We start from the raw sequence: 27,354 nt of genomic DNA on the forward strand, positions 1-27,354 counted from the left end.
AAAGAATGATGTAATTGAGGGAAATGGCTCCAGGTCTTTCAAGCCTGGATCCGTGGAGGACACCTGTAATCCCAGTACTTGAGAGACTGAGAAAGGAGGATCACAGGTTCGAGGCCATCCTCACCAACTTATCAAGACCTCATTTCAAAATAAAAAGAGCTGGGGTTGTAGCACAGTAGTAGAATGCCCTGGGTTCAATTCCCAGTACCAAAAAAAAAAATTTTAAACAAAAAGGGGCTGGTGGTGTAACTCAGAGGGAGAATGGCCCTGGGTTCAAAGCAGAAGGGGTCCAGTGTGACAACTGGATTTTGCTTCACAGGTTGACGTTTCCTGTTGTTTCTTCATGTCCACACTGACATTTCAACCTCGATCTCCTACATATAACAATATTCTTTCTTGTAGTCTTGCACTTCTAGTGATGGCAAAGCACACAGGAAGTGGGCGTGGTTATTATCCCTGTTTTATAGGCAGCTGAGGTTGGCAATGTTCAGGGTTTCAGGTTTGGGCAGGGCATGGGACCCGGCCTGGATCTTATCTCTGAGGCTCTGAGCATTAATTACACTCAGATCTGAATGATTTGGGCCATGGACAGGCTAAGTGACATGGAATCAAAGGCAGAGATGGTGAGGAAAGTGAGAATGGACCCTGTTACAACAGGTGCCACCTGGCCGGTCCCAGTGTCATGGGACAGCACAACTTCTGTGGGTTCTTGGCTTCTGTAGCCAGAAGAATTTCAACACACATCAGTCAGAGATAAAGGCAGAGGTTTTAATTCAAGTAAAGTAAAGATACACATTCAGGGGAAATGCAGACCACCTCAGAGAGTGGGAGGGTAGCTGTGGGGAGAGAGACCAAGGACTGCACAACACTGCCCAGAGTTTCCATGAGCTGCCCCCACATGGCCCAGAGCTTCTCAGATCTTTCTCATAGGACCCACTAGAGAGGGGGTGGCTAGGAGCACATGGGATGCTGGGCTCCTTCTTTGACACTTTAGGGTAACAGAAAGTGGAAATTCCATTTAGACAAGAATCCCAGGGAGCAGAGACCGTGAAGTCTGGGCGCAGGGCTCTTCAACACAAGGTGTAACGTTTTTCTAGGGGATCTTACTGGAGGCAAAGGGAACTTTAATAAGAAGTGAAGCTCTCTCACCTTTAATTGCCTCAGGAATTTTCTAAGCCAGCACATTATGATTTAAAAGTATGGCCTGACTTTTTAAAGAATAACCAAGTTCTGTTAACAAAAACTGAATATTTCAGATTTTAAAATCATATTTTCCAGCCGGGTGTGGTTGCACACACTTGTAAACCCAGCATTCGGGAGGCTGAGACTGGGGGATCCGGTTTGTGGACAGCCTCAGTTACTTAGTGAGACCCTCTGCAATTCAGGGGAGACCCGGTTTCAAAATAAAGAATAAAAAATAGGGCAGGGAGTGTAGCTTGGAGGTCGAATACACCTGGGCTCCATCCCCAAACCCACAACAAAAATTGTATTTTTCTTTCCTTACCAATGTGTCTTCTTTCTACCTAAACTTTTATTTTTTTCTATTCTACCTCATTTTCAAGAGATCATGTATTAGGCAACTTTCCATTGCTGTAACAAAATACCTGAGATTACCAGTTTATAAGGAGGAAAGGTTTGTTTCAGATCATGGTCAGTCCATTGGCCCTGTTGCTGTGGGCCAATGGCATCAAGGCAGGAACACATGACAGAGGAGGCCCTTCACCTCATTGCAACCAGGAAGCCAAGACAGAAAGATAGGAAGTGGTGGGGATTCTAATATCCACTTCAAGGGTACAAGGCCAGTGGCCTAACCTCCTCCCTTTAGGCTCCACCTCCTAAAGATTTCACCACCTCCGAATAGCTCCACAAGATGAGACCAAGACTTCAACATGTGGGCTTTGGGAGAACACTGAAGATCCAAATTATAGCTAGTAGGGATGCCCTAGTTAAGGGTACAAGACTCCAGCCTAGGAATCCCAGACAAAGAGCCAGGCTGGCAGAGGTGCCATGAGGTTATGGCCTGCTCCCCTTTGCACAGAGGACCGGTAAGGCCAGCCAGCATTAGCCTCCTGTGCCCCTGCCACATCCGTCCTCTGCTACCTCCCACTCCATGGTGCCTGGGGATCTTGGCTGCCCCTGCCTCCCTTCCATAGCCGCATGGGAGTACAGACTCACTCAGACCATGGGTGCTTCAGGTTTAAATGTCCGGGTGTCGGGTATGTGCACATCTCTGTTCTTGGTGGTCTTAGTCACAACTGCCAAGCCGTAGAAGCAACCCAAGCATCTGATGATGGATGAATAAACAGCCTGGTCTGTATATACAGTGGAGTCTTCTTCCTTTAAAAGGAGGGAAAGTCCAGTATACACTACAACATGAATAGAATTTGGGGATATGCTGAGTGAACTAAGCCAGCTGAAAAGGACAAACACTCCATGTTTCCATTTGGATGAGGTACCTGGAGTCGTCAAACCAAGAGACAGATAGTAGGATGGTAGTTGTCAGAAGCTGGGGGCCAAAGGTAATTACTGTGTTCTGGGTGTAGGGTTTTGGTTTTATAAGATGAAAGTGGCTCTGGAGCTGGATGGTGGTGGTTGCACAGAACTGTGAATGCACTTCCTGCCACTGAACTGTGCACAAAAAGAGTTCAGATAGCAAATTGTATGTGTATTTCACAATCTTTGTTTTCTTAAATTTAGATATTAGACCCTGACACCTTCAGACACAGTTGACTGCCAACATCTGCCCTAAGAGGGCTGCAGACTGTCCCTGTGCCCTACGCCTCCTGCTCAGTCACTACACACAAGCTGCTTCCCAAGCTCAGCGTCCAGCTCAGAGCTACTCCTGTCCTGAAGAATCCACCCTTTCCTAGTTGGTACAAAAATGTTACTTGATCCCCAACCTCGGGTCCATGAGCTATGTCTTCCCAGAGGAATGCCTTCCCCATTCCCACAGAGAATCGTGGGCTCAGGGGTGGCCTTCAAGCCTCCCTACTCACCAGCAGCTACCCACAACAAGGGCCCTGCTCATTTTTCTCTATTCCCTGCAGCTCTGCGGTCTTGCACCTGGTTAGTGCTGAACAGATACTTGGAGAGGGGAGGAAGAAAGGAAAGCAGGGAGCGAGTGAGTGAGGGCAAGAGAGAGGAATAGAGGGACGTGTCGGACGGATGGATGGAGAGGAGAGGGACCAACACCTGTAGGTGCTGATGTCTACTTGATGCACATCTATGTGGCCTGAGAATTGGCTGGCCACGAATTACTGGGTTTTGTTATAGGACTTAATATCTCCCTCCCTCAGTTCTCTACCTAGAACTGTGGAAGCAGCGGTGGGCCAGTGTCCTCAGGTGTCGGTCCTGATGTGAGGGCCCTTGGGGCTCAGCCACCCCTGGTATTCAGTGTTCATGGCAAATGCCCAAGGGCTATGGCGGCTCAGGCTGTCCAAAGACCCCTGTCACACCCCCCAATTGCCCACCAGGGCCAATAAAGACAGCTCCTCCTCGTATTGTTTCTCAACTTCATAGAGCAAGAAATTCAGACAGCCCCATTACCCTGGAGAACAGGACCAACCAAGGTGTGTGTGTGTGTGTGTGTGTGTGTGTGTGTGTGTGTGTGTGTGTTACTACAGATTGAATTCGGGGGTTGGGGGAGTGTTCAACCTCTGGCCTACACCCCCAGCCCTTTATTTCTTATTTTGAAACAGGATCTTGCTAGGTTACTGCATCCTGGCCTCACCCCTGCCATCCTCCTGTCTCCGCCTCCCGAGGCGAGCGCCACTGTGCCTGGCTAAATGCCGTGTTTTCGCCCAGCAGCTCCTTTTCTCCTCTCTGGGCCCCCTGGGCCGCCTGGGCCCCAGACCAGCTGCCGTGGTGGTTCCCTTTATCTGCACAGACGGTTCCCAGGCGATAATGCAGCTGAGGTGAGGCAGGGAGGGCTTTGTGGAGCTGCTGAAGAGCGGGGCGGGTGGGGGTCTTGCCCTTCCCCCTGATGCTGCTCATCTGTCACTTCAGTTAGTGACAAGGTGACATAAAAAAAAAGGAGAGGGCACATTTTTGGCAGGAGAGGTAATTTATTGGGAGTCTGCTCGCTGTAAACATGCTATTTGGTTTTCGATTGCAGCCCCGGGCCTGCAGTGAGACTGATCCCCGGTTAATGCATAACCAGGTGAGCGCCACTCTTGAGGCAGGTGTGGGTTGCGCTCCAGGTCTTTACTCCCCACTCTCCTAACTGAGCCATGTCTGCGTGGCCCCGAGACGCCGTACAGTGAGCGGCGAGGAGCTGAAGCCCAGGGGAGGGCCGATGATGCTGCAGCCCTGCCCGCAGCCTGCCCTGAAGGCCTGATCCGCCCAGCTGCAGGCCTCTGACCATGCTGGGAGCCTCACCGAGGTGGAGCATGACTCCACGCTGACCTCTGGCCCTGGTGGAGGACAGGGCATCAGGGTCAGAGGCATTGGCTCTGTGTTGCTGAGATAAAAACAAAAAGGCAGCTTGAAGGTCAAGGGGCGACATCTGAGAGCTATTTGCAGTGCCTCTTTGCACAACCCCAAATCACGTTTGGGAGAAGAGGAGAAGCCAGGTGAAACAGTGCGCACCAGGCTCCACAGCGCAGGCCTGGAATCCCAGAACATGGGTGTCTGAGACAGGAGGATCACAGGTTCAAAGACAGACTCAGCAACTTAGTGAGACCCTGTTTCCAAATAAATTATAAAATAGGGCTTGAGGTGTAGCCCGGAAGTAGAAAGCCCCTGGGTTCTACCCACCAGTACCACAAAAAAAGTTTAAAAAAAAAGTGGGGGGAGGTGCTGGGAGTATAGCTTAGAGGTAAAATGCCCCTGAATTCAATCTCTAGTACCAAAATCAAAACAAAATTTGGTTTATGGCTGGTGTGTCCAGAGGGTTCATGTTTAAGAGCTATTTTGTTTCACTGTTGTTGTTGGTTTGGTTTAATTTAGTTTGGTACTGGGGAATTAACCCAGGGGCATTCTATCTCTGAGCTATATCCTAGCAGGCTGAGGCTGACCTCAAACCTGTAATCCTCCTGTAATCCTCCTATCTCAGCCTCCCAAATACTGAGGTTACAGGAGTGAGCCACCGTAACCTGATCAGCCTAGAGCTGCTTTCTTAGGAGCATGCAGATTGAGGAGGCCGAAGAAACACAACAGGACAGACCTCTGGATGCTGAGTGCGGTGTTTCAGCAAGAGCAGATGCCGAGAGGCCTCAGGAAAGGGCAATGGGCTGGGCCATGCCGCCTTGTGTTCAGACACTAAGGCTCCTTCTGGGGCACACCGCCAGCTTAGACAGTGAGGGCAGGAGAGAGCCCAGGACCGGGGAAATCGGGGAGAGAGTGCTGTTGCCCCACTGGATGGGCCCCGTCCATATGTTTTCCCAGGACATTTCCCATCAACTCTATCCTTTTCTTTTTTCTTCTCTTCCTTGTTCCATTTTCTATTCTTCCTTAGAGTTTGTGCTGTCAAGGTCAAAGGCAGGCCCCTAAAAACCTTGTGGGGGTCACCACCTCTTAGAAAATCCCTGCCTCCCTGGAGAAGCCCCTGCCTCCCATGTGCAGTTAGTTTGGTGAGCAGTGCCCTGTGATCATCTTCCCGAGAGCCTGGGCCAGGCCACGCTCCTCCTAAGCGTCAGCTTCCCCACCTTCGGCCAACAGTCGGGCGCCACTGGGCTGAGATGGCAGTCTGGCAGGAAAGCCATCGGGACTGAGCATCCTGCTTTCCTGCCCCTTGGCTCCAAACAATAAAAGAAGCTGAGAAAATTATCGTCTTCCCCATTAATCATACAAAAACTACCGCAAAGTACCTTGGAGTAGAATTTGATGGAAAGAGACTATCACAAATAAAGATGCAGGCCTGGCAGTCCTCAGAGTGTAAGCAAGAGAAAAATCCTGACAACAGCTGAAGAAGCAGGCCGCTTCAGTGGCAGGTAATAGGATGAAGAGACAAATCCCTAAGTGGCACCAAATCCAGAGGGAACTTGGTGGCTGAGCGGGAGGCTTTCTTCCAAAAAACTTTATTGGATCCCCGCGCTTGGGAGGCGGAGACAGGAGGATCGCGCAGGTTCGAAGCCAGCCGTGCTGGTGTAAGAGACCCTGTTTCAAAAATATAAAATAGGTCTGGGAGTGTAGCCCGGAGGAAGAAGGGCTTCCAGGAACCCCAGTACCACCAAAAAAAAAAAAAAAAAAAACTTTATTGGGAAAGATAACACATACAGAAAATCATGTAGCTCCCAAATGTCCCCTTGATAAAGTCCCACAAGTAAACAACCTGAACCCAGATAAAAACCAGCAGCTTGGACACCGCCTCCTCCCCACCCTGGGGTGACCACTGTCCAGGCCACCACCAAACCCACAGATGTGGGTAGCTCGTCTTCAAATTACATGTAAAGAGCATCATACGGCCAGTTCTCTTTTGTGTCTGGCTTCTCTCATCAATGGACGCAAGTGGTTTTCCTTCATTCATTTATATCCTGAGTGCAATTCCACTGTGTGGCTATCACAATCTTTTCATCCATCTACTACCAATGAATATATAGAGTATTTATAGTTTAGACCACTGTGAACCAAATACACATGTACTTTTTTTTTTATTGCAGTACTGGGTATGGAACCCAGGGGCATTCTACCTCCAAACCACATCCCCAGTCCTATTTTTTATTCTTTATTTTGAAACAGGGTCTCACTAAGTTGCAAAGGGCCTCACTAAGTAGCTGAGGCTGGTCACGAACCACGATCCTCCTGTCTCAGCCTCCCTAATGCTGGGATTATAAGCATGCGCCACCATGCCTGGCTACATGTGCATATTTTTAGTACAGTTGGCCCTCTGTATCACAGCTTCCACATCTGCTGATTCCATCAACTACAAATTGAAAATAATTTTTAAAAATTGCATCTGTCTGGAACGTATATAGACTTTTTTCTTGCATTCTTCTCTAAGCAGTATAATAGCTATTTATATACCATTACATTATATTAGGTGTTATAAGTTACCTCGAGATGGTTCAAAGTATATGAAGGGATATGCAGAACTTTTCTGCAAATACTATGCCATTTTATGGAAGGCACCCACAGATTTGGTTCCTTCAGCCAATCTCCTGCAACTATTGAGAGAGGACTGCACATGCTCAGTTTCCATTTAGCAAAGAGTATAAAAGGTCTTTATGGAACTTTCCATGGGGCAGGAAGGTGTTGAATTATAGCACTACTTGATACACACGTCACATTGGGCAAAAGTTAAGCAAAAAATAATAATAAGTTGGGTGAAAGGTAGGCAAGCGAAGAGTCTGAAAAGGGAATGCATCGTGTATTGATTTTTGCTTAGTAAGAGTGGGGATAAGGCCAGGCATGGTGGTGCATATTTGTAATCCCCGCGCTTGGGAGGCAGAGACAGGAGGATCGTGCAGGTTCAAAGCCAGCCTCTCTGGCTTAAGAGACCCTGTTTCCAAATTTTAAAAAGTATAAAAATAGGTCTGGGAGGATATCCCGGAGGTAGAAGGGTTTCCAGAAACCCCAGTACCACCAGAAAAAAAAAAAAGAGTGGGGATAAATTCAGGGACTAAAATTCAATCTTACAAGCATTGCAGCTCCCAGCAAGGGGGTAGTAAATGTGGCTTTGCAGGCAGGGACTATGTGAGCAGAAGCACATAGAAGGCAGGGCTGTCTGGAGAAGAATGGATTCATAGGGGTCACTGGGCTGGGTGGTGGCCCACTCCCCTGAGCCCCCAAGGCCATGAGGAGGAAGTGCCAGGTGGCGGTGTCAGGTGGGAGGGCATCCCCAGCTCCGGCTCTATCTCCCCTTCCTACTGGAGGCTGTCACAGGGAGGTTCATCAATCTCCATGGGCTCCTCTGTCTCAGGAGCCACCCTCCTCCCCATGCAGCAGGCAGAGCAGGTTCCCGTGATCCTTGTAGCCCCACTACTGAGGATCAAGCAGACCAGGGACCAAGGAACCAGCCGGGCCCCAATGTGCCATGCGTATCTAGAGTTCAGGACTTCTTCACCTCATGACAAGTTCCACAAAGACTCTCCCATTTGTGTGTCTCTGCGAGCGAGCATGCGTGTGTGTGTGTGTGTGTGTGTGTGTGTGTGTGTGTGTAACTAGGGGTTGAACTCGGGCATTCTACCTCTGAGCTATGCCCTCCCACATTTTTTTTATTTAAACAGGGTCGTACTGCTGGGCGTGGTGGCGCATACTTGTAATCCCAGAGCTTGGTTCAAAGCCAGCCTCAGCTACTTAGTGAGGCTCTCAGTAACTTAGGGAGACTCTGTTTCCAAATAAAATAGAAAATAGGTCTGGGAGTATAGCCCGGAGGTAGTAAGCCTCTGGATTCCACCCCCAGTACCACCAAAACAAAACAAAACAAAAACAGAAAAAAAAAAAAAACAGGGTCTTACTAAGTTGCTGAGCGCCTCACCAAGTTGCCTAGTCTGACCCTGAATCTGTGCTCCTCCTATCTCAGCCTCCCAAGTGCTGCGATTGCAGGCGTGCCCCACCAGGCCCAGTAGAAGGAAAGGTTAAGGTGGGTTAAGAGGAAATGTTGGGGCTTCCCAGGTAGACGCCTAACCTCCATGGAAGTGCTATTTCCCCTTTCCTAGGCTGTCTGGGGACTGATTGATGAGTCAAATTGGCCCAATCGATTCCTCAGCCTAATTTGTCCAGAGCCTCTCTGGGAACACAGGCCTCTTGGAGTGTCCCGATACATCTCCCATGGCTTCCCCCATTCACCACATTTGTGTCTGAGCCCTGTGACTGTATTGTTTACAGGTCACAGAGAGGCCTCTGGGCTCACTGCTGCGAAACACAGTGTGTGGATGTCTGCCGCAGGACATGGACCACAGTTGTAAATATACAAGGCTCTGCAGACACATTAATGAGCCCCTGCACTTGTGCCCAGAACTCCGTAACTCCAGGGGGGCAGAGAAACCTCATCAAACACAGCCAAATGGGCCTCCCAGCAATATTTCACCCAGTTATTTTTTATGAGATCATTATCAGTGACAGCCACAGGATTAATAAAAATAGAGAGTAATAAAAGAAATTACAAAGGAACCGAATACTGTCTACTAGGTAATAAAAGGGAGGCAGCAAGCTTCGTTTGGGAGGAGAGATTCTCCTTGTCCTGCAAGCCCAGGATAAAAGGTATCTAGGCTTCAGATGTGCAGCCTGGCCACGAGTTCCAGGGAGGTTTCTCCACTATGTTCTCCACGAGTTCCAGGGGTGTTCTCTACACTATGCAAGCTGGAGAGCACCCCACCAAGTGAACCTGGGGACTGGGAATGGGGAGAGGTCTTCTGGCCTAGTCTACATTCCTGGAATGCCACTCATTCCTGGAAGAGAATTCCCTTAGTCCCACCACCCTCTCCTCAGTGCACATGGGATATACCCAAGGTCCTGACAATGTCTATCCAGTGTTAATGCCATGGCTGGGGCACCCCTAGAGGTTGGTCCCGGACCCCTGCAGCTGGTCTTCTCTGCACCTGACCAACCATCCTCTCTCCCATCTCCTAAGGAAGCCAGCAAAGTCCAGGAGCCACCTTGGACCCAAAGCCCCAGCATCTGGTTGCCTGGCTCCGGAGTCCTTTCTGGGAGGCTCCTTTGTACCCCATCTTCCCCAGGCCTGCTTAAGTGTGGCCATGAGAAGGCGGCTGAGCTGGTGCTGGAAGATGGGAGGGCGAGGCTGAAGTTTGCATGGAACAAGAGGGAAAGAGAAGAGGAGGGTGTGCCCAAGAGGGTCGTTCTTGACCCAGCCCTTCTCCTGCCTCCTGCCTTCACACAGCCAACAGCAGAGCTTAGCTTGGTGCCCAAAAGGGTAAATTCTATATTGCAGGAAGAGGGTAGGGTGGCTGAGAGACCTGGGCCTGGGGGAGCCTCTGTACCCACAACGACATCAGTGGGAATGGCCCATAACACTCAGACAGGGGAGGTGGAGAGAGAGGTGAATCTCTATTCTCCGTGTGTGTGTGTGTGTGTGTGTGTGTGTGTGTGTGTGTGTGAGTGATTGAACCCAGGGGCATTCTACCTCTGATCTACACTCCAGCTCCTTTTTATTTTATTTTATTTATTATATTTTTTGGAACACAGTCTCACTAAATTGCTGAGCTTGGCTTCAAACCTGTGATTCTCTTGTGTCAGCATCCCAAGTACTAAGAATACAGGTATATGCCACCATGTCCAGCTTCTCTTGACTTCTATAAACAATAGCCCTAATTTCATTCTGATTTCCCTCAACACAGAGGACTGCTTCGAGCTAGGTGTCATCCTGTCTTTGGGAAGAGCCCTACCCAGAGTCATATAACAAAGGGAAAAACCAAGCCCCAGCATGGGGGACAGACTTCGAGGAGAACACAGAACCAACCCAGACCCAGAAATATGTGTGGACTGGTGCTGTGCAGCCCCAGCTCTGAGCTGTGGTGTTGGTGTGGAAGGTGCATGGTAGCGAGTGCCTTCAGCACATGACACCCCTGTGTGCCCAGCCCCGAGGAAGAGGAGGGACAGTCTGGATGGGTAAAGTATAGGACTGGGAAGTCAGGGTGCAGAACAAGGCTGGTCAGGGGAGGAGATGGAACAGCAGACCTGGGGCCAAGATGGGAAGAGTCCAGGTGGTCACAGGCGTGAGAGGAGTTCGGCTTGGAGGATTGGAGGAGCAGACAAATGCACACTGCACATTCTGCAGGCAGTGACATGTCAGCACTGGGACTTTCCTGTGAAACCTGAATTCAGAAGACAGCATCTGCAGCCTTCCTTAACTTTGTTTAATTTCTAAGAACTTCCCCATGGCCATCAAGAAAGCGAGGCCATGCTTCTGGGGTGTCTTCCTGCTCTTTCAACATATGCATTAGACATCTCTGGCTCATCCTGGCTCCCTGTATGGACACATCGAGGGACAGGAAGGTAGAAAACATGGATCAGAGAGCCCTGCAGAGTAGGAGGCAGAGTCAGACCAAAGTCTCAGCTAAAGTCTTGAGGAGGGAGTGAGGCCATGACTCATGCTGGCCTCTTAGCCCTTTCAATTCTGAGGTTTTCTGTTTGGTCTGGGCCTCCTGTGTCTCCGTTTTGGGGGGCCTTTGTCCTGTTGGAAACTTGGGTACTTGGTGCACAGCATGGAGAAGTGAGTGTGGATGACCCAGAAGCTCCAGTTTCCCAAGAGGGGCCTGACTCTTGCATCCCCGAGATCTGAACTAAAGTCAATTGGCCAATTGACAGCATGCTGCCCAAACATCAGCCAAGGCCCTAGGACAGCTATAAACCCCCACACAGGCCAGAGGACGGAGGGATACAGCCCTGCCTGGGTAATGATTAACTGGCAGTGAGGGGACCCTGGAGGTCACAGTGATAATGAGAAAGTTCCTCTGAACTGAGCCCAAGTGCAGAGGGCCGGGGAGGGGCCCTGCCTGTCTCTAACTCTGGGAAATGCTTCCTGCCACGTTGGGGTGCTTGCTTTACAAAGACCACGCCGCCTGGGCCTTCCTCGAGGGAACAGGAGGATTGGTGTCAGAACCTCAGAGAGTGGGTCCTGGTAAGACACAAAGGGGGTATCTTCCCAGGGACGCAGTGTCTCCCCAAACCAGAGATGGATACACCTTTCCAAGGAGAGGCTCAGCGCTTATCTTTATTGCCTGGCAAGTCTTGAGACATAGAGGGCCTCTCACTTCAGTGAAACTAGCAAAGAATTTCCAGCAAGACTTTCAGCTCTCTGAATTTTTTTTTAAAGGTGCTTTCAAATCTTGCAATAGAATTCTCCAGCAACTCTCTTCTGAAATTCCCAAACAAATTCAAATGTGAACTCATGTTCAGTTTATATTCACAAGGATTGTCAAACCTTTGCTACATATCTTTTGTGGGGCTTAGCACAGAGTTAAAAACAGTTTTCTCACTGGTGTGGCGAGGTCAACATAGATTAAAAATAACAATAAAAGAGCTGGGCATGGTGGTGCATACCTATAATCTCAGTACTTGGGAGGCTGAAACAGGAAGATTGCAGGGTTCGAGGCCAGCCTCAGAAACTTAGCGAGACACTATTTCAAAATAAAAAAATAAAAGGAGCTACGGAGGTGGCCCTGTATTCAATCCCCAAAGGATCCCTAAAACCTTTCCAGGTTCTAGGAAAATCATGTGTTAGTTAAGGACCAACTCACAGAGAGCAGTGAAGACCCAAGAGTGATTCACCCTAGGGCACATGGCTGCCAACAGTCAAGTAGGTAGCTGCTATCCCAACCCTGGCTGATCCAACTTCTGTTGAGCTACACAGTGTCTTCTCACCCAGCAACAAAGTCCCACCTCCGACTTTGAGTCCAATCTGTCACTCCATCTGACCCTGACCCCACCTCCACTGAAGGCAACGTTTCAAAGTGCCATTTCTACCTGTTACTGAAACTGGAACACTTTCCAAATTCTTCTTATAGAAAAGGAACTGTACATGATTCCTCAAAAAAAAAAAAAAAAAAGAAAAAGAAAAAAATAAACTTGTCCTGATTCCTGCAATACAACCATCATATATTACTCAAATCTATCCCAAGAAGTCACCAAATATTGACATCCTGTCCTGAGCGAGAGGGAAGACAGGTACCCAGGTCTGGAATCCTCTTCCTCCAGGAGGCCAATCACTGAACAATGTGATTCTAGCCTTTGGTTAACTAATTTGCCATCTAACTTCTATTAAAACACCACTTAGAGTAAGTCATTTCCATTTCCAGTAAGTGTCGGTAGGGTAAGTCAATTTTATAGTTTCAAATGTGGTGTGTGTGTGTGTGTGTGTGTGTGTGTGTGTGTGTGTGTGTGTGAGAGAGAGAGAGAGAGAGAGAGAGAGAGAGAGAGAGAGAGAGAGAAAAGAGAGCACGTGTGCTCACATGTGCATACACTAGTGCATTAGGTTGACATAGTAATTGTACGTGCTTATAGGGTACAGTGTGACATTCTGGTACATCTGTACGATGTGTAATAATCAAACAGGTGATCAGCATATCTGTCACCTCAGACACAGATCATCCTCTCTCTATTAGCTATTTTGGGGTTTTTTTGTTTTTTGTTTTTGGTTTTGGTTTTTTTTTTTTTTTTTTTTTTTTTTTGGTGGTACTGAGGTTCCTGGAAGCCCTTCTACCTCTGGGCTACACTCCCAGACCTATTTTATTTTTTGAAACAGGGTCTCTTAAACCAGCCCGGCTGGCTCCGAACCTGCGCGATCCTCCTGTCTCTGCCTCCCAAGTGCCGGGATTACAAGCGTGCGCCACCACGCCTGGCTCTATTAGCTATTTTGAAATATTCAATTGATTATTGGTCCATTTTTAAATATATTATACGTTTTTGCGGTACTGGGATTGAACCCAGGGGAATTCTACCTCTAAGCTATGCCTCCAGTCATATTTTTTAATTCTTTTTTTTTTTTATTTTGAAACAGGGTCTCACTAAGTTGCAGAGGCTTTCACTAAGTAGCTGGGGCTGGCCTTGAACCTGTGATCCTCCTGTCTCAGCCTCCCAAGTACTAAGATTACAAACTGTCCCACCACACCCAGCTAAAAATATTATACTTTAAAATGTCCACAATGGAGCCGGGCATGGTAGCACGCGCTTGAAATCCCAGCATTTGGGAGGCTGAGACGAGAGGATTGCGGTTCTTGGACAGCCTCAGATACTTAGTGAGGTCCTCTGCAACTTAGTGAGACCCTGTTTCAAAATAAAGAATAAAAAATAGGGCAGGGGATGAGGCTTGGAGGTCAATTGCCCCTGGGTTCCATCCCCAGACCCACAAAAAAATAAAAATAAAAAATAAAATGTCCACAATGTTGTGTGCCCCTGTTGGAAATAAGATCACTACCTGTAATATAAGTATTCTTGACAAGGAAAACAAATCCAACCCAGTCAAGAGTTTAGATCTAAAGAGTAGTTTTTAGGAAAGGCAAGACTACGGACAAAATGTCAACTGGCACCAGGGCTGCAGTCGGCAGAACCCACAATATGGGAAGCCATGTGTCAACTGGTGCCTGTCTTCGCTAGGTGGTGGTTACATAGGGCCTATCGTAGTATTTCCTCTGCTTTTGTGAAAACATATTATAACAAGGATTTAAAAATGCTAGTGTCTTACAAATACACGTGTATGTATGCAAATCCTTAATAACCCCCAGAGCATCTCCATAACCCACTGAAAGGAGAGTCAGAGGAGCCGAAACTCAGGAAGGACTGAAGCCTGAACTAGCTCTCCCTGGGACCTGCCCTCCCTCCTGACCTCCTTCTGGCAAACTGGTTAAAGTGGTATCTGGGTGTTCTCTTTCCCTGAAGACCATGAACTGGCCTGTCCATCTCTAAATCAGTGTCAGCAACATGACACTCTGGAAATGGCCATGACAGGAGATGCCAGCCTGCGTCCTCAGCTCTGCATTCTAGATAGGGCTTGTTTCTTGACAGCACAGTGACGGGCAAATAACTTAACCTCTCTGAGCACCAATGTTGTCCTCTCTTGGTAAAGGAGAGTAATGCATTCTGCAAACATGTGTGGATATAACAGTAAGATAGACAACCTTCCTTGCACTCAGGGTGCAAGAGATGTGCACAGAGCACTACTCTACAAGGCAGGGTGGGAAGAGGGCCATCGAGAGGCCTGTACTTAGCCGGGCGTGGTGGTGCGCCCTTGTAATCCCATCATTCGGGAGGCTGAGAATGGAGGATCGTGGTTCTCAGACAGCCTGGGATACTTAGCAAAGCCCTTCACAACTCAATGAGACCCTGTTTCAAAATTTAAAAGATAAAAAAAATAGGGTTTGGGGTGTAGCTCGGAGGTATAATGCCCTTGGGTTCCATCCCCAGTACCAAAAAAAAAAAAAAAAAAAAAAAAAAGCCTGTACTGAAGAGGGCCATGGTGATCAGGGAAGACTCCCTAGAGCAGGTGGCATTTGGGCTGGATGCTGGCAGATCATTTTCGTATATGGAAGAGAAGGACATGGCTGCTGAGAGCGCTCTGAAGCTTCTGGAGCAGGCTGTGGGTGCTGTTTCAGCCCAGGGCACAGGAAGGAAGGATTGTAAGAGCAGCCAGCTCAGCAGGCTGTGGAGGCTGTGAATGCCCATCCAGTGAATCTGGGCTTTGCATGGAAGGGTGTTTCAATCAGGATTGTTCTTCAAGATTATTATAGAGGTTGGATTGAGGAGAAAAGCTTGCTTCTATTTACAGTCTGGAAATAGAAGACCACTCAAGAGACAAAACATGTCTGCATAATCTGCATATACAGCAGGGCTTTCTTCCCAGGCAAAAAAGCGTGCACACACACACACACACACACACACACACACACACACACACACTCACACACACTGTGAATCAGGAGGTGTGGGACAGGAGCCATGAACCACATATGAGAGAAAGCCCAGCTGGAAAATGGAACTGTGTTAGCCCCCAGAATGCAAATGCAGCTGGGAGTGCAGCCTGAGAATGGGGCTGAGGTGGCGCCCCCTTTTTTCTGCTGTTCCAGAGAAGACTTCTCTTTGCATCTTGCCCTGGCTTATTTTGGAACCAAATTCTCCTGAACCCACAGGATGGGTCTGATTGCAGAGTGGCTCAGACAGAGCCGGTGGTCTCCTGGTCCCTGCAGCCAAAGCCTCAACCCCTGCGGGGCTGGTAGGAAAACATCCTCTGGACCCTGACAGCCCAGAAGTCTGCATTACCTTTCTATTATCTTTGTATAAATGACATTACAAATCCAAAGTACATGCAAGCAAAACAATGCAGGAAAAGAGGTTACATAACGGTTCGTCAGACAGCCCTTCCATGAATATGGTTGTTTTCGGTTTATGATATTTGTCAGCTTTTTAAAAATTGTAATTTGATCACATTTTTCTCTTATTCTAAAAGAATAATAATATTTATAATAATAACTTGGTTCAACTCATGTTTTTTTTTTTTCCTTTAAAGAATCCTCTGAATTGTATAAACTTCAGGTCACAAGAAATCCTCAGAGTAGAGGGCATCCCTGAATTGGCATCTACCCCCTCCTAGGTCCCTGGGCAAGTGGAATTCTTGAGAACCCTCCCCTGCCACGCCAAGGGCTTGCTGCACCTTGTTCCCCAGTGTGACTTTGCAGGCATCCCAATGGCTGTATACAGGGTAAAAAGCTCCGCCTCTCCAGCAGGGAGTTGTGGGCAGCCCTGATCTTCTGCAGGAACTCTAGAAACTGCAGACTGCTTTTCTGGAAACACTTGCACTCCTGTGCCCTCCTGCTCCCTCTAGGCCCACAATTCCAGGGAGTGCAAACTGGGGCCTGGCTGCCTTCCTGGTGACAAGAGAATAGTGGTAGTCAAACCAGATTATAGCTGCTGTGGAGGTGCACCCTAACCCATACATAGCAAGCCAAGGCTTGAGGGCTCCGGTCTGGCCTATTTTACCCTCAGTGTTCGCTCTGGAAAATGACCCTAAGAACAACAAAGGAATTGTAAGGAACTCTTCCCCAGGATTCCAAAACCCTCCATTTTTTTTTAAGCATTGGTGGTTGTGGTAGTGTAACTAATACATCCAAATAGGGTGATACCCATCTTAAGAGCCGCTCTGAAGAAGAGCCCTGCTCTTCTCCTTCATTAAGTTCCAGTAGCAGAAAGTCACCCCCAGCCCTAATAGTGAGTGGAGTCACCGCAGAGATGGGACACCTGGGATCCCCGGGGCAATGAGAGCCAGAGACCCAGGCCCAACACCCTGATGGCTGAAGCCTGGGGCTTCCACAGGGGACATCTCACCAGGCCCTCAGTCACCCGATCCGCCTCCCTTGCCCCTGCTGGCACCTGCTGGTGTCCCTCTTCCCGTGGAAGCTCCTGGAAGACCCTTTTTGCTCTGGCGGATGCTCAGTACTTGTTTGTTAAGTACATTGCCCCTAACAATCGATGCACCTGTTTGCTTTAAGAGTCTGGCCTTACTTGGTGGGGCCCACAACTCTGACACCCCTGGCACCCAGAATACCCAAAACTGTCTCTAGGAGCCCACCTGCCACAGGGCCCGAATAACAGAAGCAAAGCAGGGCGTGGGCTCATGTGTGGGCATCGTGTGTGGGCACTGCCTTCACCGCGTGTCCCACACAACCAGGTCAGCATGGGGGGCAGGGTGGGGCCTGAGCCCCAGGGAGGCCCCCAGCCCTGCCCAGTGCCAGGACTGTCTTCCACCTGGGTAATCATTCCATGGGCACGGCAGGAACTGGCCGTTTGCTTTGGTTGGGGCTGCCGGGGAGCAGCTGTTCAAATCCAGCAAGATCCCCGCCCTCCTCAGACGACAGTTTCTGATCACTCCCGTGGCTGTCTCTTGGCTTATTGTCCTTCAAGAAACCTTTCTCAAGTTCAGGTGACAAGGCTGGCTCTCCTGGCCCTCAGTTTGCCATCATGATTTCCACTCCTTGGCTGTTCATGGGGCTTGGGGAGGGGGGCGAGGCAGGAGGGGGCCTGCTTCTTCTGGGTGGCTCTGAGCCTGTCCATTGGGCACCAGGTGTCAAAGACCATAAGGAATTCAAAGAAAGGGAAGGGAGAGAGAGTGCTGACAAGTCTACTAGAATTACCGTCATGTATGAGGAAGAGTGAGAAATCTCACAATACAGATGCCTTGGCGCCCACAGCAGCCATGGAGGGTAGAAGAAAGGGAATTCAGGAGTGGGAGCAAGGAGGTCACTAGGTGTGAGATCCGGCAGGCCTCAAGGCTTGAGGTCTCAATTTTCCATGTGTAAAATGGGAACAATGTGTCCTATCTCCAAGGGTTCACCTGCAGATTAGATGAGTTTCTATAAGTTCTATAGATAGCATATAATTCTGATGCTATCCAAAGGTATTTCCCAAGCTCTTCCTCCTGCCAAAGGCATCTGAAAAGGAGAAAAGTTCATTACTGAGAATGTGTGATGTATAATACAAAAATTCAAGTTCTTACTTCAGCCTGAGGGCTCTGGTGAAGAGGGCAGCGCCTGAGTGAATTCAGTTCAAGTCCTGTGGCCAGGACCTCACAGGACTGTCCTGCTGCTCTCCAGAAAGGGAGCCCAGACACTGGCCACCCTCCCCAACCATTCTGTCTCTTAGTTGCTAATCAATGTTTGTTTAGATTAATAGTCCACATTTTAGCTTGGTGTGGTGGTACATACCTGTAATCCCAGTACTTGGAAGGCTAAGATAGGCGGGCCACAGGTTTGAGGACAGCCTCAGGAAGTAGTGAGACTCTCACCAACCTTGTGAGACCCTGTTTTAAAATAAAAATAAAAAAAATAGGGCTGGAAGTATAACTGAGAACTGTGGAATCTGGCTGATGGGTATAGGGACCTCCCTTATCTTTCTACACTTGTGCATGCCAAATTTTTTAACAATAAATAATGAACTTTTTTTAAAAAAGACTGCTGGTGTAGCCCCAGGCTGTTGGAAAGCAGAGCAAAGCCATTAAACAGTTAAAAGAACTATTTGTGGCCAGGCACAGTGATACAAACCTGTAATCTCAGTACTATGAGGCCATTGCAGGAGGATTCTCAAATAGCATTTGGTTACCTAGTGAGACCCTGTTTCAAAATAAAAAATAAAAAGGGCTGCTGGTATAGCTCAGAGGTAGAATGACCCAGGGTTCAATCTTCAGCACCACATACACACAGAAAAGAGTGATTTGTATTTCTTGGCCACATAATTTGAGCTAAGCTCATACAGGTTAAGAATCTCTAATCCAAAAATCTAAAGTGCTCCAAAATCCAAGCACCAACATGACACCACAAACAGAAAACTTCACGCCATGAAGCTTTGTTTTACACACAAAATTATTTAAAATATTGTATGAAATTTCTTCTGACCATGTGAATGAGGTCTATATGAAACATAAATGGATTTCTAATTGAGACCTGGGTCTTATCCCAAGATAGCTCATTATGAATATGTAAATATTCCAAAAATTGAACCGCTTCTGATCCTAACATTTCAGATTAGGATACTCAAACTTTCTAGACATGTTGTGGCTTACTTCATCTAAGATCACCGCAGACCCATGAGACAGGCACCACTGCATGCTTTGTAGAACTCTTTTTTTTTTTTTTCTTCTGTACTGGGGATTGAACCCAGGGGCATTCTATCTCTGAGCTACACCCCAGCCCTTTTTGTTTTGTTTTGTTTTGTTCTGTTTGCCTTGTTTTGAAACAGAATTTTGATAAGTTGCTAAGGGTCTTGCCAAGGTGCTGAGGCTGGCCTTGAACCTGAGATCCCCCTGCCGAAACCTCCCAGGTACTGGGATTACAGGATGTGTGCCACTACATCCAGCTCTGGGGAACTAACTCTTAACTAAGTGGCAAACAGAACCATCATGAGCCTCCTGATTTCAGTGTTCATGTAACACATTACTGTGTGCTAAGCCTCGATCTTTAGCTCCCCGAGGACCTACTCTGGGTCAAGCCAGCCAAGACAGGTTGCCATAAACATTCATCATATTATGGTCCTGGCAAGAGCCCATGGAGAAGGTGCTGTACACTGCCCATGGCATGCCTGATGGAGTCGGCACTCAGGGAAGTAGCTCGGAGAGACCATAACCTCTGAGGGCTTACTACTGTCATACAAATTATCCAGGGCACCTTTACCCTCGTCCTTGGTCTCAAGGAATTCATTATTGAAGACGTGTGTGGAGTCTCATGCAAGGGATCCTGTTCCCAGGAAGCAGTGGCCCTGGAGTTTGAAGAGGATACGGGGTCCAGCCTGGGGCACGTGTGCTGTCTCCGGGAGTCCAGGCCGGATGCCGCAGGTCTTTCTCCGCATGTGTGGAATGCAGAGTTCCTGAGGGTCAGGTCTCGGAATGTGCGTTTTACAAGCTCTCCAGGTGATTCTTATGAGCACTAAAGTTTGCAGACCATGCCACAGTCATTTAAATTGCCTTTCTGAATGGCCTGGGTTGCCAGCTTTCCCTGCTCGCCATCAAAACATAAAAGTGTGTCTGTAGGAAAAAGAGGAGGGAGAGCCATGCGAAAAATGGGAGTGGTGAATCTGGAGGGCGAGGTAGCAGGTGACTTATTTCCATGTTATTACCTGTTTCCTCTAAAAGTGTGCTTGGCACTTGAATAAGTCAAAAAACAGCCAGCATCTTTATGACCTTTATCTTGCTATGGATGAAGGAAGCAGCTGGAAGATTACATTACAGCATGTGACAGTCCACTGGGACAGTCACTGCTATCGCTGGATAATTGCAGGGCTCAGAGGGCCCCCAATGTGCCCCCAGTGAGCCCCAGCCTGGTATACAAAGAACTGGGAGAGACTCTTTGGTAGATGCAGCACCAGATTTAAGTATAGTTGCGCATGCTCCAATTTTCTACAAAAGAAACTGAAAAATTAAAAATTGTGGGTGAGTTCTCTGCCGCCTCCGAAGAGGACCTGAGCTACATGGCAGGTGTGCCCCCTCCTCCTTCTTTAGTGAGTTTGCAGAAACTCCCGACCAGAATCTATCGTGGCTTGAGTGACAGTTCAAGGCTTTTCCCAGCATAAATGCCAGCTTTAACACACAGGGCGCAGTGAGCAGCCCAGCCCCGGCACAGGAAGCCAGCAGCTCTTACCCACGCCCGGGGCTGGGGGGGGGGGGGGCATGACGTGGCGCCCCTGACTGGCCCTGCTTCCTCCCAGCGGAAGTTCCCTGGAGGCTGCTGGCTCTGGGCCAGGCCAATGTCCACAGCCGCACATCAGCAGTTGGCGCTGTCATAAAGTTGAGCGAGAGAACTCATGTGACATTGTCTTCCTTGGAGGGGCAAAGCGCTGCCACTGCTCCACCCGCCACCTGGTGCAGCCAGACACGCCAGCCCCAGAGCCCCTTCCAGACCCAAGCTCTGCCACCCAGTACTGACTCAAGAGGTGGCAGACAATAAGAGACAAGCCGGGCCCTGCAAAGCCTTGGGGCTAAGCTCCCGCTGAGTAGAGCAGTGGGCGTTTGCTCCCCCAGGTGCCCAGTGCTCAGGAGACCAACTGTCCCGCTGTTGCCTGGGGGCCCTGCAGTCTTCTGAGTGTGCTCCCCAGAGAACCATAACCCATTAGCCTGTTCCCCATACTTTCTTGGTTTATTGGGTTTTTCTATTGGCAGCCAATGGTCCACTTAGGAAGACAGCTTTCTAGAACATTCCTGGTTAATTCCTCTCTCTTTCACTTCCATCCCTATCCCCTTCCTCAACAACGGCTCACCCCAGGGATTAAGAAGGGGAGAAATAAGACAAAAGTGGGCAATCCCAGCCCCTAACCAGCCTTCTTATTGTCTCCTTTCAAGTTGTCCTCAGCTTTCTTGTAGAAGAATATAAAGTGGGAACGTTGGTCAACTGAGAAGAGCTGGCCAGGTGGGCCGTGAGAGAGGAAGGTGAGCACTCAGGGATCCTGAGCCCCGACCCTGGACCAGGGCGCGTCACCCCCGTCACCCACGAGTGGTTAGCGCTCCTCTCTCCAGCCTGGTGGGACATGGCTGCTAGTCCCAGTGTTTCAGAGCAGGTCACACTGAGTTACACAGCAGGGGCCTTTCTAGGAAGGAGTTCTGGGGACAAGAACAGCAAGACCCAAGGCAGCAGCAGTCAGCAATCAGTTCATACGCATTATTGTTTTCTCCAAAGAGCTCAACTCAACTTATCATGTAAATTATGCTCAAAGAAAAAGAGCTGCATGCTCTAAAGCCCTAAGATAGTAATAAAACTGAGCAAGATAAAAGTCTGGAAGAAAAGTGGTTTACTCTGATGTGCTTTTCACCTCAAACTGCTAAATAAACAGAATCCACATAGCCCCAGAAGTGTTTTATTGCACCTCCCCGGTGCATTTCCTGAAGATGTTTCTCTGCATATCTCAGCCTCCACAATTTAGCTAAAGCTGCAGAGGTGAAAAGCAGCCCAGCCATCTGTCCCCACATCTACCTGGTCATCGCATGGCTGTGTTACCTGTGCTTCTGGGAGTCGCAGCCCTTTACTCTGGGGCCGGCAGGTGGCCGTGTCACAGCAGCTCTCGTCCTTGGCTGGTGGCACGACGCACAGTGTGTTCTAGTACAGCAGAGCATCGTTTATATTTTTTTAATCTGCTAATTCTTACAAAGCATATTTCTTCAGGATATTTTACCTATCGAATGACATTTCACATTAATCCGTTTGTCCCGCTGCGATTCTTAAAGGATTCTGCTCACATCTGAAGCGCTGTTGGGTGACGTCAACCTATGCTTTGGCCTAGGGGCGGTTCCCTCCGCCATCGTGTATTAAATGGTGAAACCCCAAAGTCTCCAAGCACGAAACTCTTCCCTAATGCTTGAAAGTCTGCTGTGGAAGCTCGTGTTCACGTATGTCGGTCACCGGAACAGCAGAAGCCCCACTGGGAAACGGGGCGAGGAAGTGAGAGAAGCTGGGTTTCTCCACCCTCCTGAGTGTGCTTGCTGGCTGGAGGTGGTCTGCATTCCATGGAGGCCACCTAAACTTTGTGCCTGGGATGTGCTCGGGAAAGGGAGCAGAGGTTTTCAGACAAATTATTTTGGGGAAGCCAGGAGTGGTGATGCGCGCTTGTAATCCCAGTCCTTGAGAGGCTGAGACAGGGGAACTCAGGTTTGCAGACAGCCTCAGCAGCTTAGTGAGGCTCTCAGCAACTTAATGAGACCGTGTTTCCAAATAAAATATAAAAATAGGTCTAGGGGTGTAGCCTACAGCTAGAAGGCCTCTGGGTTCCATTCCCAGTACCACCGAAAACAACAACAAAAATTCTTTTGGGAAAAAAAGGAAAGGGATGATGACTATACAGAGTTCTAACCAGCCCTATTAACGGCATTGAAAAATTACAATTCCTACAGGTCTGGTCAGTAACCTGACTTCAAAGTCCTCCTTGGAGCCAATGCCCCTCCCGTGTGGTGGCCCCTGGAAGGAAAGAGATCTCACACCTCCCAACAATGAATACAATGCCAGGTTTTCAGATGATAGAAGCTGATTAATAAAATGGGGGACACTCCAGGCAAATAAGAAGACTCAGACACCTTCCCTCCATTCAGAACACAACTGCAGTTTTCTCAACCAGACCCCAAATGTCCTTCCAGTTAAATTCAGTGGTTCTCTAACTCAGAACAGTCATTCCACAGAGCTGTTTACCTGCAACCATTTCACTGCGCTTTATGGGGGACTTAAATGATTTCAAAGGTAATTTTGTTTAAACATGACTTTTGCTTTTCCTGCTGATAATCAGAACCTAACCTGTACCTGGGCACAGTGATACACACCATAGTTCCTGTATTTGGGGAGGCTGAGGTAGGAAGATTGCAGGTTCTGGACCAGCCTCAGCAACTCAGTGAGACTATGTTTCAAAGAAAAAGAAAATTAATAATAATAATAATAATAATAATAATAATAATAATAAAGCTGGGTGTGGTGGCGTGCTTGGGAGGCGGAGACAGGAGGATTGCACAGGTTCGAAGCCAGCCTCTCTGGCTTAAGAGACCCTGTTTCCAAATAAAAATATAAAATAGGTCTGGGAATGTAGACCAGAGGCCGAAGGGTTTCCAGGAACCCCAGTACCACCAAAATAATAATTAATAATAATGGCTGAGGGTGTAGCTCAAAGTTAGAATTCCTCAGTGCAAAAAAAAATTTTTTTTAATTAGAAAAAGAATCCGTTTAGAGAATCTGTGACATACGTAGGTACTTGGTGTGTGTAGGAAGGCCCTTCTGTCCTCCCAGGACACATGTTCTCCCAAATCCTGGCCATCTTGAAATTTTGCCCCTTCTATCTTCAAATATACAAAAGAAGAAAAGAAAAGACAAAGGGAGCATGTCAGTAGGACTCCCACCTCCTTCAGTTTGGGGGATTTTTTTTTTTTAGTGTGTATCTTGTATAAATATTTCCAGGTCAAAAAATAATGTATCATCCTACACTTGGAAAAAAAAAAAGGAAAAAAGAAAATTCATGACACATGAACTGTGTCACAGGCGCCACTCTGTCTGAAACTAGCCCAAGTTTATCTCTGATCGTCCACTGGCAGTTTGAAACATTACAGCTAGCTGATAACCAGACATGAGTACGCCCCGTGGCCGCTCAGAATGTCACCCTGAAGCGCCAATAAAAAGCTCATAACTTGTGTGCAGCAGAGTTCCGTGGCCAGCAAGCTGAGGAAAAGACGTTTACGTTACCCGTCCACGGTTACAAATGACTTTGTAATCAGCGTCCTCTTTACCTAACTTGGCCAGCGCAACTGCAGAGCAGCTGCCAGGCCCCTGGATTCCCAGAAGGCGGAAATCTAAGGGCTTGAAATTTTCTGGAGCCAGTTTTCTCAAAGCTGTGATCCAGCGGCATCCAGTGTCAGTTGTCAGTGTCTGGGAGGAGCTCGGTCCTGGTCCCAAGTGGCCCAGGAATGAAGGTCACGGTGCTTCCTGGCAGGAAGAGCTCTCCAGAGAATCTGACTGCTATCTACTGCAGGAGAAAAGTTGCAATTAATTCAGAAAAGTAAAGGCCCAGAATAAGATCTCCTGAGGCGGGGCATGGCAGTGTGTTTATTCTTCCCAGTACTTGGGAGGTTGAGATGGGAGGATCACAGATTCAAGGCCAGCCTCAGCAATGTAGCTAGACTCTGTTTCAAAACAAAAAATAAAATAGAACTGGAGGTGTAGCTCAGAGGTAGAATACCCTTGGGTTCAGTCCTCAGTAACACACACACACACACACACACACACACACACACACACACACACAATCGTAATGACTCCTGCCTCCCACCTTGATCCAGCCACCCGACCTCAAGCCCAGTACTTGAGTGTTTCTGGTCTGCCTGCTGGCCTTCCTCATGGAGGGCTGCACTTAGGGGCCTGACCCTGCTAGCCACTTTGTCCTCTGCTCTCAGCAAACGGTCAGTGCCATGTGCTTTTCCGTGACCATGATGACTGTTTTTTCTTTCTTTTTATATTTTTCCTGGAGCCGGGCGTGGTGGCGCACGCTTGTAATCCCAGCATTTAGGAGGCTGAGACAGGAGGATCGCACAGGTTCGAAGCCAGCTCAGCTACTTAGTGAGGCTCTCAGCAACTTAGTGAGATCCTGCTTCCAAATAAAATATAAAATAGTTCTGGGAGTATAGCCTGGAGGTAGAAAAGCCCCTGGGTTCCATTCCCAGTACCACCAAAAAAATTTTCTGAGATTTGGAAAGTAAAGTACACCAATCTCCAGAGAACTTTGGTATCTAAACACATCTCCGTAACCAGCACAAGATGATGAGGTGGAGCAGTTCTGGTTGGCTGGAGCCTCTGTGGGCCTTCCCCATGCCTGGTCCACTGCACCCCACACCAGGACAGAAGAAGCGATGCGTCTAGTACCACAGACTTGTGTTGTCTGGCTCTGAACTTCATACAGACGCGTTCACACACCAGACGCGCTCATGTGTCTGCTGTTTTCTCACCTAACGTTGTTTCTGTGATTCACATCCATCGCGGTCTGTGTAGCTGTGTTTATTCTTCCTACTGATGACTATTTTATGCTATACCTATTTATTACATTTTTGTTAGTGCATCGTAATTGTACATCATGGTGGGGCTCAAAGTGATCTAGACATACATGCACTTAGTACTTGGCATAGTTCCCTTCAGACCCCACTCCCTGACCCACCCCTCTCCATGCACACCAGTGAGGTCCCTAGTGACACCTTTATATGTGGACAGAACAGAATTTGAACTGATTATTTAATCAGTTCTTCCTTTTCTCCTCCCCACCTCCCTCCCTCCTCCTGTTCCCTCCACTATTTTTCTGGTCTCTCTCCCCAACTATATAAAGCACCTATTTTTTCCTATTTTCTCTCTGGCTTCCACATGTAATATAAAACAGTCAACCCTTGACCCTTTGCTTTCTGAGACTGGCTGATCCCTTTTCCTACAAATGTCATTCTTTTGTTCTTTATATCTGAAATTCCATTGTGTATGTGTACCACATTTTCTTTGTTCATTCATCTGTTGGTGGACACCTAGATTGCTGTAACTTGGTTATTGTGAAATGTGCTGCTATAGGCATGGATATGCACACATCTCCATAGGATTCTGACTTTAATTCTTTTGGAGAGATATCAAGAAGTGGTATAACTGGGCCGTATGGTGGTTCCATTCCTAGTTTTCTGAGGAACCTATACACCGATCTCCATAGTGGCTATACTAATTCAAAATCCCACCAACAATGTATAGAGTTTCTATTTCTCCACATCCTTACCAACATTTATCATTGTACTCTTTTTTTTTGGGGGGGTGGTACTGGGGTTCCTGGAAGCCCTTCTACCTCCAGGCTACACTCCCAAACCTATTTTTACATTTTTATTTGGAAACAGGGTCTCCTAAGCCAGCGCGCGCGGCTGGCTTCGAACCTGAAACCTGCGCAATCCTCCTGTCTCTGCCTCCCAAGCGCGGAGATTACAAGCGTGCGCCACCATGCCCGGCTCATTGGACTCTTATTACCATTCTAACTAGAGTTAGAGGGAATCTCAGTACACTTTTGATTTGCGTTTCCCTGATTGCTAAAGATTTTAAATATCTTTTGCATATTTATTGACCATTGTATTTTTTCTTTTGAGAAGTGTCTATTCAGTTCAATTGCTCATTTTTTATTGTTTTTTTTAAGTGAATGAGGGTTGGTGCTTGGATGGTACCCTCTCCTCCTCTATTCAAATCAATATGTGAACTTGTCCCCGCTGAATGATTGGTGAAGAAGAGAATATTGGTTGCAGACATCCATGTTTAACAGAAGAAACAACTATATCCACCATCTCCAGACATGTCCTGCCCACTGTGCTCAGAGGCTCTGCTAGGGTCCCTTTAAAATGAGGGCTCAGGAGCAGTGTGAAGAGGAGGGGAGGATGGCCCCCAGACCCACCAGGCTCACACACTGCTGCATCCCCGCATCCAGAGCCTACATACCTCCGCCATCACCCCCACACCCAAAGGAACGGCTGAAGGGGGCGCTAAAGGAGATAAAGCCAAGGTGAAGGACGAACAACAGCAAAGATTGGCAAGGTTGCCTGCTAACCCTGCTCCTCCAAAGCCAGAGCCAAAGCCTAAAAAGGCCCCTGCAAAGAAGGGAGAGAAGGTAGCCAAAGGGGAAATGGGAAGAGCTGATGCCGACAAGGATGGGAATAACCCCACAGAAAATGACGACGCCCAAACAGACCTGGCACGGAAAGCTGAAGGTGCTGGAGACGCCAAGTGAAGCGTGTGCAGTTTTGATAACCGTGTGCTTCTGGTGACTGTACAGTTTGAAATAGTATTTTTAATCAAGCTTCGTAAAAATGCAAAATTTTGTTGTTGTTGTTGTTGTTGTTTAAAAAAAAAAGCTGTGTTGTTAGCACACAGAACACTTCATTGTTGTTTTGGGGGAAGGAGCATATGTCACTAATACAATGTCTCCAAAGCTGGAATGCTGTGGTGCTGTGGGGGGAAA

General features: G+C 48.1%; 1 protein-coding gene across 1 annotated transcript; it reads left to right on the forward strand.

Moving 5' to 3' along the window:
• Positions 1-24,645: 24,645 nt before the first annotated feature.
• LOC308258802 (non-histone chromosomal protein HMG-17-like) lies at positions 24,646-27,123 on the forward strand (the record flags this gene model as incomplete). The annotated part of the gene is made up of 3 exons (XM_080689428.1): positions 24,646-24,709; positions 25,143-25,249; positions 26,824-27,123. 3 exons carry the CDS (start codon positions 24,646-24,648, stop codon positions 27,121-27,123), a joined length of 471 nt encoding a protein of 156 aa, XP_080545554.1.
• Positions 27,124-27,354: the final 231 nt, after the last annotated feature.

Source organism: Muscardinus avellanarius, assembly GCF_963383645.1.
Source record: "Muscardinus avellanarius genome assembly, chromosome: 2".
Taxonomy (NCBI): domain Eukaryota; kingdom Metazoa; phylum Chordata; class Mammalia; order Rodentia; family Gliridae; genus Muscardinus; species Muscardinus avellanarius.